Source organism: Strongylocentrotus purpuratus, unplaced genomic scaffold, assembly GCF_000002235.5.
Source record: "Strongylocentrotus purpuratus isolate Spur 01 unplaced genomic scaffold, Spur_5.0 spur5_scaffold_9, whole genome shotgun sequence".
Classification (NCBI taxonomy): domain Eukaryota; kingdom Metazoa; phylum Echinodermata; class Echinoidea; order Camarodonta; family Strongylocentrotidae; genus Strongylocentrotus; species Strongylocentrotus purpuratus.
The window spans coordinates 34,414,619-34,428,192 of NW_022145615.1; the positions used below are offsets into that span (position 1 = coordinate 34,414,619).

Consider the following 13,574-nt stretch of genomic DNA (forward strand, 5'->3'; position numbering starts at 1 on the left):
ATTTCTTCAATATGTCATTGTACAGTGGTGTCCAACTGATGATATTACTATTAACTTCATCATTTTAGAGAATATTCTTGAGGCAATTCTGAGATAGAGCCTACCTGACAGTTTATTACGATTCCCCTCATGTCAACTGTTACAGCAGTTGATGTCATTTGATGTAGTAACGTGTCTCTCTCTGAAGGCTGCTTTCACAATTTCATTTCACCATCAAGAGAGAGGTCTCCCAAAGCGCTTGAGGAGACATCTATTGAGCGCCAAAAAGGTGTTAAACTTGTGTTATGTCACTTCAAGTCTTCAAAATCTATTTTTGGTTTCTCGATTTCTTTAATACGAGATTGTTTTTGAAGATTAGTTTAATTATACAATGTTTTTTTCAATGATTCTTTATACGATGTTGTTTTCGATGATTCTTTATACGATGTTGTTTATGATGATTCTTTATACGATGTTGTTTATGAAGATTATTTTAATTACATGATGTTGTTTTCAATGATTCTTTATATGATGTTGTTTTTGATGATTCTTTATACCTAATTTGTTTTCAATGATTTTTTATAGCTCAGCACATGCTCTCAAAATGATTGCATACTTTCATACAATACCTCCACATTACCTTTCTTTTCCTGGTGATGCTACATCACATAGCAACTGACATAGCAACTACTATGTTGGTATTGTCTGGTCTATTGTAAACAGGTGGTCAGCTCTGGTGAAGCTACATACCACTGTCTCTTGTTAGCTCACTAACAATTGACAGATGATGTCATAAGGGAAATGAGATCTGGAAAAAAAATTTAGGGTGGAGCTTAGCAGGTCTGAGAAAATTATTTTTGAAAATATTAAAAGATTTATGGAAAATATTTCTAGATGTTTGAATAACAAAATATGAGTTGTATGCAGCCCTGCTCATCAACAGGAATCAACTTGGATTTCACCTGACCTTTAATGTGATATATCAGCTACATGACTATAGGTGGTGTATATGATACAGGAGTATATAAAGGCATGTGAGTGCTATACAAAAAAGCAACTATTGTAATTAGTTTCGTACAGTACGAGTTAAACAACAATTTTTCATAGCATGCCAGCAAGTAAAGTTACTCCATCATTAATTATGTATATCTTTTTCTCTCTTTTCAGATCCAAGTCTTTCGGTAACTCTGTATCCAAAGCTTTCAATGAAGCTGTCTCGAAGCTGGAGGTGAGATATCTGATTTTTCATTCTTTTCATTCAATTTGTGGAATATTAAGAATGATTTACATCCAGTTTACTGTGGCCAAGTTTGTTTGAACCAGGAGTTAACACAACTTGCTTTGATTGAATGTGTAACCCCCTTCAAACCACCAATATTTACTATTTATGAAAGTTGTATAGCTTCATGATTAATTTAGTTTGAACAACAAAATGTTGCGTAATGAAGCGTGTATTTCTAAACACGCTTGAGCATGGTTTCGGATATAAACTTGATAAAGAATCAAGCAGCCTTTTCACACACAGCTAAAATTCTATAAACATGATTAGTATAAACGTGTTTGAAACGTGTTTAAACTAATCATGAGCCTTTCACACACAGAAATTTTGTTGCGATCGTTAATCGTTTCGTAATTAACTACTGCTCGTAAAATGCGCAGTAGTGCCATTGCGCATTGAAGGTCAGGTCATATCAAACAGAGCGGTCGCTCCATCCAGTTTAAACACGTTTAAACACGAAAAACCTTTCACACACAAAATGTCAAGCTCTTTAGATACGAACTTCGTATCGGCAGCCTGCTTTTAGGGGCGTATGCATCGCGACTTCGTATCTATCCCAACATCGTATTAATGATGTTCACACTGGGAAAATTTTTCTATAAACATGTTTAAAACTGTTGAGTGATTCTAATCATCTCTGGAAACGATGAATTTTAGCTGTGTGTGAAAAGGCTGTAGGTCTCATTCTCATCTGAATCTAAATATAAATATATTTCTATCAATGCATCTTTCCACCACAAACCAACATTATCATTGATAAAATACATTGTGTGTATCGACAGATACTCTTACTAGGGGTAACAACACACACATACCACAAACCACAGCAATTACATGTATTCAATGTTTCTTTATACAACATTTAAGTGACATATAGATTTCCTACCATCTGTGGTCAGTTTGTGGTCAGTCTGTAGTCAGTTTGTGGTCAGTCTGTGGTCAGTTTGTGGTTGGTGTGTTGTTACTCCCAATAAGAGTATCTGTGGATGGAAAATATTTATTTTATCAATGATTATATTGATTTGTGGTGGAAAGATGCATTGAATGAAATATTTATATTTTAATAGTGCTGTAATGTGGTTTATAGTAAAAAATAAAATAAAAAATATATATATACTGTTATAGATGTATACCAAAGCAACACCAAAAGAAAATATTTTGCACGGATGGAAAATATTTATTTCAACATAGATGTAGTGAGAAAAGAAATGGGGGAGCACACCTGCTGGCAAAATTAAATTTGTATCATTGGATAAAAGGTAGTATTTAAGAAAAGCGATGTCCTAATTTGCTTTTTCACTCCCAATAAACAGAATGTTAGAAAATAGATTATACATCCTCACATTAAATTTTGAAATTTATTAAAGCTTTTTGCCTGAAAATGGCATTGTTAACAATTTGTGAAATTTCAGATTGCCAAAGTTTCTTTTTTTTTTGAAGTATTTTTTTGTTGAGGTTACTGAATTTAGTTAACATTCAGAACTTGCTAATTGCTATGGTCAAGCATATTTTATTTCACTAACAAAATAATTTTGCTGTAACTCAAAGAATCATGAAGTTGAGAATTTGTTTGACAACCTGAAAGCTATTGTAAAGGCTCTTGAATGTATTATTGTTTAGAACATGTGTATTGTAGCATGTAAGTAGTAGATGGCTTTATTGATCCATGATGATCATTTGACATTTAAGGTAACTGCATTATCAAGGCTTCAAACTTGAAGTGCTTTATTATCATTTTATATTTATAGTAGAATTAGAAATGTTCCTATCATTGTTATCACTATTACCAAAATCACAGTTTTTGTACTAGTTTAGTCTGCGATCATGTAAAGTCAGTATTACATAGTTTGTGTAGAATAGAATACAAGATATCAATCCCTTTCATTGCATGCAGTGGGTAACAAAAACCACAAAGGTTTTGTTGAACAATATATGTTCTGACTATTAAAAAAAGGCCTATTTTCTCATTCAGAATAACAAATTGGGCACCTCCTCTTTGAAGTCTATTAGCGTGTTTCTATTAAGTTATACTGCATTATCCGGTTGAAGAAATAAGCGTATAATGCCAGGGCCTAGGGAAGAGCAGTTAATATCTACGCGCATTACCAGGATAAAATACACCGCTCCGATCTAGCCAGAAAAAAGGCGGTGAAAAAGTTCATCGAACTCTGGCTAAACAGGTCACCGCAAGGTATTGTGGGACTGCTAGGTCAACCCGGGATTGTAGTGTCGCGCGTGTCGGGGTAAAATTTTCCGATCACGTGATCACTCCTATTTCCGGTTTCTCACCGGCATGAGCACTCAATCGGAACGGGGTGTGTTTCTATCTACGTTATCCGGTTAGCCTCCCCTGCATTATCCTTCTAAAAGAAGGATAATTTTGCCGGTGAACGCGTAAAAGCTCTCTCCGGCATTATCCGGATAATGCCGGAGAAAGTGTGTTTCTATTAGGAAAACTTTTTCCCTTACCGGCCATTAACCGGATAATGGCGGATAATGGCTTTAGATAGAAACACGCCGTATGTTTAAGAAAATATTTGATATCTAATTTATAAATGAAACAGAGAAAATTCTATTTTATGACAATTGACTGTAGACACAAACATGATGGCAAAGATAAAAGGGCTTGAATGATTTGGAAAAATTGATTTGGAAAAATTGTTATGGTATTATACATTACATATCTCTCTCAACTCAGGCCGGTATTTGCAAATCTGCTCAGTTAGAAAGGAACATGTTATGTTCTTAAAGATTTTTTTCTTAAATTTTGAATATCACTTTGACAATGTGCAAATAGTATTGAACGCCATGAACTTATTTGTGGAGACATATCATATGAGATCTAATTATCTCAGAGAAAATCAAATATACGTGGTGCATTTCCAAAAGTTGAGTGGTGAACAAACTTATTCTTAGATCGTTATCCAATTTTGTTTGTTCTTCTATGTTTGTTTTTTTAATTGACCTTCAATGGGCCATACAATAGACTAGATAGATGTTAGATGGGGTGACTTAATATTCAAATGAATGAATCCCATATACTTACCATTGTTATATTGATGCGTACATTTATATTACAGTGTTCAAAAGTACAGTCTTGTTTCTATTTGTTTGAGACTTAAATGAGTGAAGAGTTTATTCCCTGGTTTTAACATTGCACACAGCTCACTTATATGACCGCATGCCATTTTCAGCAAAAATATCATGAATTGAAATTATACTGAGTGTAAACAACTCCTCATAAAAAGTCATTTTCTTTTTCAACAAGAAATTTCGATTGTTAAAAATAATTGGATTATTCTTTAAGGACCCCCAAGGAAGAACAGTAGTGTTCTATAAACACTGCTGAATTGGGCTATCCACCGATTATTGTCTATGTACATGTTTAAATATTCTACTTTGTATATTTTACTATTTTTATCTGATTTCGGAAATAAAAACAACAACAACAACAACAACAACAACAACAACAACAACAAATTAAATCTTTTGTACTTTTAAATGTACATGCATTGGTTTTGTGAATGGTGTAAACTCTAGAGACATGGCTCCACAAAAGTTTTCTTTGTAGGGGGTATGATTGGAAAAATTTAGGTTCTGTGTACATCATGTACTCGAGACCTATTTAGAATGTTGAAGTGTTGAAATTAAAGGGCAATTCCACTCCAAAAATAACTTAGAAGCAGAAAAGTCAGACAAACCAATCAAAAAAGTTTGGCAAACTCGGATAACTATTGCATATAAATGCAAGAAAAAATTGCTGATGGTGATGGAAATCGGACTTATCGGAGGTACGTGTCTTTTGTGTGATTTTTTTTTCTTCTTGTCGTTATTGTCCATGATGACAATAGCGAACAGTAGTATGTTGTTGTCAGAAAAACAAAATGGATTTTCTTTTCAAATGTTGTTTGATATGATTGGTTGTTGACTTTAGACCCCTTCAACGAATCACAATATAGTTCTAGGAAAGTAATTTATCGGGTAGCTTGACTAGGTCCCTGGTTTAAAATATTGCCTTTATTAAATATTTATATTAAAGACAACTTGCTCGCCACCGTTTCACACAGGGCCCATGTATCGTAAGGGGGTAGTAAACAAAAAGTAGCTTGCATGCAGCAGTCTACCCGTAGACAATATTATGTTTTAATGATCCAATTAACTTGTGGATGTGCATGATGTAAAGACTGAAGGAATTTTTCTGATTTACTTTATCTCTAAAGATGGGGCATGACAGTCGCAACAAGCAATTCCACAAGCTGTTTCCTTGTGTGCCAGACTCTGAGCAAGTTATAAACAGTAAGTCTTACTTTTTATCTCTTTAATTTGCATTTTGATTAATATTTTAACATAATGAACTTCAAAGAAGATTCTTATTGTATTTCTTTATGCCAGGATAAATGTTTATATTCTCTGTTTGGAGCCAGAAGGGCATTAGCTTGTATACTTAAACACAGACTTAACATCCTTCTTGCTCTGACAATATACAAATTACTGAATTCTTGACCTGTTACCAGTGTTATGTTTACGTTTTTTTTTATGTCACTGTCTGCCACAATTGTATCCAATAATCTCATTTATTCAATTTTTTGTTGGTAATCAGTCCTTTAAGGAAGGATTTTGTATTGAATATATCTTGACCGAATTAGTAGTTTTGTGGAAGCACAATTTACTGTATTTCCTTTTCTTCTTTTTTCTTTTTCTTTATTGTAAGGATTTGATATTGAATATATATATATATATCTTGACGGAAATAGTTTGTTTTAAGGCAACACAATTCATAGTATTTCCTCTTTTTTTTTCTCTCTTTTTCTTCTTCACAAAACCACTGATTTGCTTTTTATGACCTTTTCATTTGAAATGGATATCACTGTCTGTAAATGGTTTGTCACATGGTATTCACCATGCTGAGGACATGTTATGAAGACATTCACTCAGACCCAGTTTATACCGGCACCAAGATTATTGTTTCTAGTCTTGAAATGATTCAGTGATGTTACAATGTTATGGACCAGTTGAATGCCTGACCACATTTAGGGAAAAGGGGTTTCCCCTTGGTCGATGCAGGTGTAAACACAAGGATTCATATAGAAGCTGCAAGAAAAACAAATTTGACTAAAATGTGTTAGAGATACAAGGATGAACCCACTGCAGTTTGAAAAGCCGCTTTGGACTTGAAAGACACTCTTTTTTGAACTATTTGTGAATCTTAGATCTAAAAGACCTTTGTTTTTTAGTCATACTTTAAACAAAATGATGATAACAACAAAATCAATAAGATTATAAATAAAGTTGAGTTCTGGTCATGCAATTGCATTGTGAAAGAAAAGGTGTGAAATGGATCAGAAAAAGTTGATCATGTAGCATGTAAGTATGGGTGTGTACTGCAAGGTTCTGGAGTCATCAAAATCATAATAAATTTGGCCCAGTCTTGGTAAAGTAACAAGCACTGTACACAGAAGGATGCATATGGGACTACACAAATGGTGTCAGGCCCACCGTACTTACCTTATCTTTCTATGCTCATTACTCAGCCAGTATACATTTTATACCCAAATTGTTTGGTAAATGACATTTATTTGTAATCTTGAACATTCAGTGTAAGTTTTGTTTGATTCTGTGAGAACTCTTTTCCTTTTTTTTTTTACCAGAACTCAAGTTTGTCTTTAATGATGATATTGATGATGATGATTGATGATTGATAATAATGACAAAGATAATGTTACTGGTTATAATGATGATAATGATGATGATAAACCTTTCAACAACAAAAAAAAAAATCATTTTTTACGTATATAAAAGCGCCTAACTAAAATGTCTTGTTCACACTCATACCAGTAGTTGTATTGAAATGTGGGTGAAATAAAGTGAAAAGGGTATGGCATTCTTTGGATAACAAATAGCATTTCTATTGTGAATAAGCATTTCTAGCGCTCAGAGATTTCGGTGGTAAGCGCTTTATAAGCAACGTTTTTATTATTATTATTTTATTTTATTGTGAATAGGCAATCAAGGATTTATAACCAAGTTTATGACACGTTATTAACATTTTTAGTAGTTGTACCCTTTACTAGTTCCCCAACCCCTCTTAGAGACACAAAGGAGATTACCATCCAAACATAAAGCTCACACTCTTCACAGCACGAGATTTCATATAATTGTGGTCTCCGCGTGAATAACATGTATTCAATTACTGGGCTTGTTTGAAATGGTTTCTGATTAATTTCTTGTACATTTCCTGCAATTCATGGTAAAATTGTAGAGGCTGACTATTCAGTTTTTAATAGCAATGAAATATCTTGTTTAGCATTTGATTATTCATATTCATTAGAATGATTAAAATCTGTCATATATTGATACTGATTTAAACATCACAACAAAGATGTTATGCTTTGAAATTTGCTCAGGATAAAAGTGACAATGTTTGCTTTTGTTATTGACAAATGGCCCTGAAAATGTGCAGTTCCTGTCATGAGTTTTTTTACATCTGGTTTCCAGCCAACAGTTCAAGCTGCGCATTGGAAAATGAAACAATTAGCCAAGCGAAAAAAATAGATATATTAACATTCATGTGTGTATAACTGTTATGCATGTTAAGTTAAGTTCATTCCAGTTCAATTTGTATTATCCTTGAGAATTTACATTATTAGCAAGTAGTGAAAAACAACATGTAATTGATTTCCCTTCTATATGTATGCACCCTATAGATACCACAAAGCATACAAAGATGCCTTTCAAAAATCTATGCTGTCCCTATTTTATGTGCTGATTCCCCAAAGAAATGTAGGAATGGATTGAAAAAGAGATCAGTGTTGGTCTGCGAAAAAAATGTTTGATTACTTGCATTTTATCTTTCAGCCTTGGCAGCTTGTCATAGGCTAAATCTGGCAAATGTATACACATTTACCTAGTGAAGATCTATGAGATACACCTATTATGTATGGTTCTGTCTCAACAGTCAGAATGCAAACTGCGTAGCACATTAGTTGTTGCTTGGTTGGACAAACATGGCTTGCCCTGGCTAATAACAACTAATGGGTCTAATGCATTCAATTTGATTACATTACTAAAATAGCGTATTAACGGTAGCTACTGCATGCTTTCAAGAACAATTTTATGATTTACTAATGACAATTTCTTTCTTTTTGTTTTGTTTTGCAGCGTATTCATGTGCCTTAGTTAAAGATATACTCCTCCAAGGAAGAATGTTTGTATCAGAGAATTGGCTTTGTTTCCATTCCAACATCTTCTCTTATGAGAAACAGGTATGAAATGATTCTCAATTTATGCTTCCTAGTTCCTACAATGGTTTATTGTCATTTTTAATGATAACACCTTTATACAGTATGAAATTATTTTGGATGGGAACTAATTTATTTCTATTCCAACATCTTCTCCTATGAGAAACAGGTATAAAAGTGTCTTCTTTATGTACTTTATATTCCCCATGCAACATGTAAATGAACATTAATGTAATTTTTGTTGTATAAAAAAAAATTCATTTTCAATATAAAGGAATTTCAGTTCATAGTCTGTCCTCAATCTTTTTATATTTCTTCATTTCTCAACTCCATAATTGATATTTTTAGTTTTCTACAAACTTTTGTTGCCGCCTTATTTTGTGTTGAATGTCATTTGTAGGACCACACACCTTTCTCTTTATAATGTGCTTTTTTTATTGAGTTTTTAAAATGAATATTTAGTTAATAAGATCTTGATCTTAATTTACCTCTGACATCCCTCCAAGAATATCCCATCAACTTAATTTCTTGGGAATGGGACATTTAAATTGAATACATCTATAAACATGATGTGATGATCATATATCATACTTATCATAATTGGATATCGTGGAATATATGAGATATTCATTTTTTTCTGACATTCCTCAAAGAATACCACATTACCCGTATCTTAATTTCTTGATACGTGGCATTTATATAACACGTAGGAACATGATTTTATGATGCTTTTCATCACACTTCAGTGACTTTTACAGCAGTGAAGGATTCCTTTAAATCATCTCGTATAGGATGAGGCTGGAGAAAATAAATACATGTGTTGCCATGGGGATCATCTCTCTAGTCTCATCTATTTATCATCTCTCACATTTATCTTCACATTCTGTCAGCTTGTCTTCATATCCCCTTCAGTCTTCATCAATGTTTTCTTTTGTTGCTATCTCCTCTGAGGAATAAGTAATGCTTTTATATTCAAGGTACATCTGGACCAACAGCCCTTAAACATTCAAAACGTAATTAAAGGCAAATATTTATTTGTGGCAATGAGGTACTTTGATGGAGAGCATTATTTCTTCTTTTGGTTTCATGTGAAAGAACTCCCTATTGTAAGCATTTTTGTTGGTGTTTGGTAGGACTCAAAACAGATTTTGCATATTAAGTAAATGCAATTCTGTGATTTCAAGAATTTAGGTCTAAACTTTTGCATACATGTACCTCTGTTTGAAGATATTTAGGTGTAGAAATTAAATTTTAGTTTAATCTGAGTAAAGTGAATGACATTTGGGTAGACTTGCCTTTAGCATATTTCACTTATTATGTATCTCTTCCCTGATGCTTTTCCTAACCTTCTTCTCAATCCTTTCTTCAACTCTCTAAAAACTTCCTACTTTGTCTTGATATCTTGTACGTCTCTTCCATTCTGCCAAGCCATCCACACTATTTTTATCTTTCTTTGGTCTACAATCCTTGTTTTTCAGATTGCAATCAAAGTGGAGACGATTACCAAGATAACCAAAGAGAGAACAGCTTTTGTCGTTCCCAATGCAATAGGACTCCAAACACCCTCCGAAAAGGTCAGTACTCAATCCTGCATAGGCCGATGTGATGCTGCAGAGGGAAAATTAATTTCTTTGGTTGTGAAATGTGAAGGCTGTTTTAGAAAGAAAGAGAATGATGGAGAGAAGGAGCGGGGAGGGGGACTATATGAAGAGAGAAGAGGAGGGGATATCGACTGCTTGAGGTTTAAACTACAAACTGAGTAGTCATTGTAACTGCATGTACAAGCTGGCAAATCTAAACTAAACCTTATTTTTACAGTCCGCCATGTGAGCCTGATGTTTGATATGTTCCATAACTAGGGTAATGATTTCTTATCAAAAGAAGTTGAAAATACCTCAGTTTGATTGCTAGAATAATAATTGCACATTTTCAGGTCCATTTGCCAAGAACAAAAGCACACATTGTCACTGTTTTCATCCTGAGCAAAGTTCCATGCATATCATCGTTATTGTGATGTTCATCAGTATCAATATATGGACAGATTTTATAATCAAATGCTAAACAACAATGTGGTCCTAAATGTAACTTTTTTTGTTGTTGTGTGCTAAGCAGTATTTTAATCATGTTTTTCTGCTGAAACCATCATACCGCTGGCTGAAAAATATACATTATCATCACTAAATTCAGGCTTGACGGTAAAGTGTTAATAAGTATAATAAATATGGTATCTTTTGATTACATGAATAAAATGATTCATAATCATAAATTGTTTCCTGATCAATATTCAGGTAAGCATGACTGTCTGCCAAAATACTCCTCCCTTTTAAAACTTATTGCTAATAATCTCATTTTCATGATTAACTTGTAAACGTGACACCATTATTCACATATAATGTGCGGGGCTGTTGTATTACCAAGTGACACATTAAAAGCTTGGCCCCCAGGCATTCCTTCTTCTTTCAAAGTCTGGCGACAAGGGTTGACATTTGATGGTACTGTTGTCATCATCGTCCGGTGATTAAAGTGCCAGAATCCACCCAATCTACAAATGGAATCATTTCCACTTCTTCAAGAAATGATGACCCATTTTCTATTCAGACGTACATGTACATGATAATTTGAATCACGCAATTTGAATTAGCTCATATTGGTAATGGAGTACCGGTAACAATTTTAAGTCGATTAGGGATGGGGGGCTGTATCGTCAACCATGATATTATTTGTGATGCGAAAATGCTTTAACCCTTATGGCCTCATTTACATGTGATGGCATTAACCACCTAAAGAAAATGTTCAGTTTAAATGGATGAAAGTGAAGGGGTTAAAGAATATAGATGTATGCAACAAAGTTGCTTCAGTGTACTTACTGCATAGGATAATGTGTCATTTTAAAAGCAGTGTTGAGATACGTCATTTAATGAACCAAAATCACTATATATTATGACTTTTGCCCTCCGGACGTGTCTTTTTGAGCCACTAGACTTTGCTAAGGTCTTTAATATCGGTAAGCTGTCTTTACTTTTGGCACAATGAAATGTTTCAATATAGGAAGGATGTATGTTTAAAGTTGATTTAACCTTTTCCTCTCAACTGCAGCTGGTTTAATATCTAAATTGTTTTTTCTTCATGGGAAGGTGGATGATAGGAATATATTATATTTGTTCTAAACCATTGAAACCTGACATTTTGACGAGAGTATATATATAGGCTATTGCACAGTGGATGGTTTCAAGTTTAATTAGTATCCTAGCTCCTTGTCTCAAGGACATTGCACTTATATACAAAAGCAGTGGTTGTTTATACAAGCAGTTTAATTTTGTTTTGTCTCAATAACATTCTATTATATAATTGCAGTGGTTGATTATACAAGCAGTTTCATTTTCTTTCTCTTTGAAATTCATCAATGAAAGTCATCAATGCTTGACTCTTTCTTTCTTTCCTAAATGATCTTGAGTGCTAGGACAGGATGGTATTACATAGGGAATGATGCTTCTTTACTTTACTTTGAACTTTCTCACCCGACCGATCGAAGCTGATTAAATAATATATGAGGCTCTTCAATTCTGCCTTGAGTGTTTGATTGTGGGGGTAAAGCACTCTCGGATTCAGATCAAAGACAAAAATAAGGACTTCTAAATTCTAGATTGCTCAGCAGGCGCATGTGATGTAAGCCTATGGCCTGTGGGAGTCAGCTAGATGATCCCTCTATTAAGCCTATAAGAATACAGGGGTTAGCCCTACAGGAATTCAGTAGTTTTAGTATTTTTAGCTTATTGGGAATCATAGGATTCTATAGTCTACAGATTAATCTTTCAATGCCATAGGCACTCTTAATTTATAAACCATTTTCCTACAGAATCTTGGTAGCTCTCGTAGGCAGTTAGAAACGTTGACTACAGGATCTTGGTAGCTCTCGTAGGCAGTTTGAAACCATTGCCTACAGAATCTTGGTAGCTATCGTAGGTAGTTTGAAACGTTGCGTACAGGATCATGGTAGCTATCGTAGGCAGTTAGAAACGTTGACTACAGGATCATGGTAGCTCTCGTAGGCAGTTTGAAACCATTGCCTACAGGATCGTGGTAGCTCTCATAGGCAGTTTTAAACGTTGACTACAGGATCTTGGAATCTCTTGTAGAAATTCTCAAAATCGATTTTTATGATATCACAGCTTCGGTACTCTATACAATGTTTTTCAGTCTGTATACATCCCTTTCCATATTTGAACTCTGAACAGGTTATTAATTGACAGTTGTAAGTCATACCCAAAACTTCAAATTCTTCAACCTTCATAATCTCTTGTTATTGAACTTGAAACCAGGACTTGTCGGTAAACATTTAAACAGATAATAACAGGAATTTTGCCTCTGGCGTCGTCTACTGAACAAAAGGAAATTTAAGATCAGGTGAAATTGACCTTCTAATGACCTACTATAAAAACTTGTTGAAGTATGAAAGGTCATAGCCAAGTATCATGCAACACAAAAAACAGGAATTTGACTATTTTTATATGACTATTCCCTTATTGCTTCCTGTGTAGCAGACTGTGATCTCCGAGAGGAAACAGAATGACCTATTTAAAAAACAAAAGGAACAAAAATGTTTGTGCATCTGTAAGTAGATTGCTAGAAAAATATATGGACTGGGTTATGTACACGTGGATGCTGGCCTGCATATGACCTCCATTGTGTTATATTATGGTGTTAAAAATGTGTTTTTCTTTGCAGGAGCTTTGTGAGATTCCATTACATTGATGCCCATATTTCTATATTTTTGATCAGAGCTCTTTTTTCAGTTTTAAAGCTCTTATAGAGCTTTCCAGCCAGTGATGATCTCTTGCCACTCCTGTGTTTGTTTGTTGGTTGTTGTTTCTTTATACTGCAAACTATATAATTTTCATATTATTTAGATGATTATTCTAGATGAAGGGTTTTCTTTTTTTGTCTGTTGAGAGCCAGAATAGGGAAAACTCTATGTGAATGTATAAGATTTAAATGAATATATGTACAAATTGAAATCCTTGGCAAGACTACCACATTGCTTTGAATACATTTACATACATTTACATACATTTAACATA

At 33.9% G+C, this 13,574-nt stretch overlaps 1 protein-coding gene across 5 annotated transcripts in view; it reads left to right on the plus strand.

Moving 5' to 3' along the window:
* The window catches only part of LOC100891509 (GRAM domain-containing protein 2B), a 57,093-nt gene that overhangs the window by 24,854 nt on the left and 18,665 nt on the right, over positions 1–13,574 (plus strand). For all 5 annotated transcript variants that reach the window (XM_030977341.1, XM_030977340.1, XM_030977342.1 and 2 more), the window contains exons 2-5: positions 1,147–1,207; positions 5,479–5,554; positions 8,417–8,520; positions 9,975–10,070. In XM_030977341.1, coding sequence (XP_030833201.1) covers positions 1,147–1,207; positions 5,479–5,554; positions 8,417–8,520; positions 9,975–10,070 — 337 coding nt within the window. The remainder of the gene's footprint in view (positions 1–1,146; positions 1,208–5,478; positions 5,555–8,416; positions 8,521–9,974; positions 10,071–13,574) is intronic.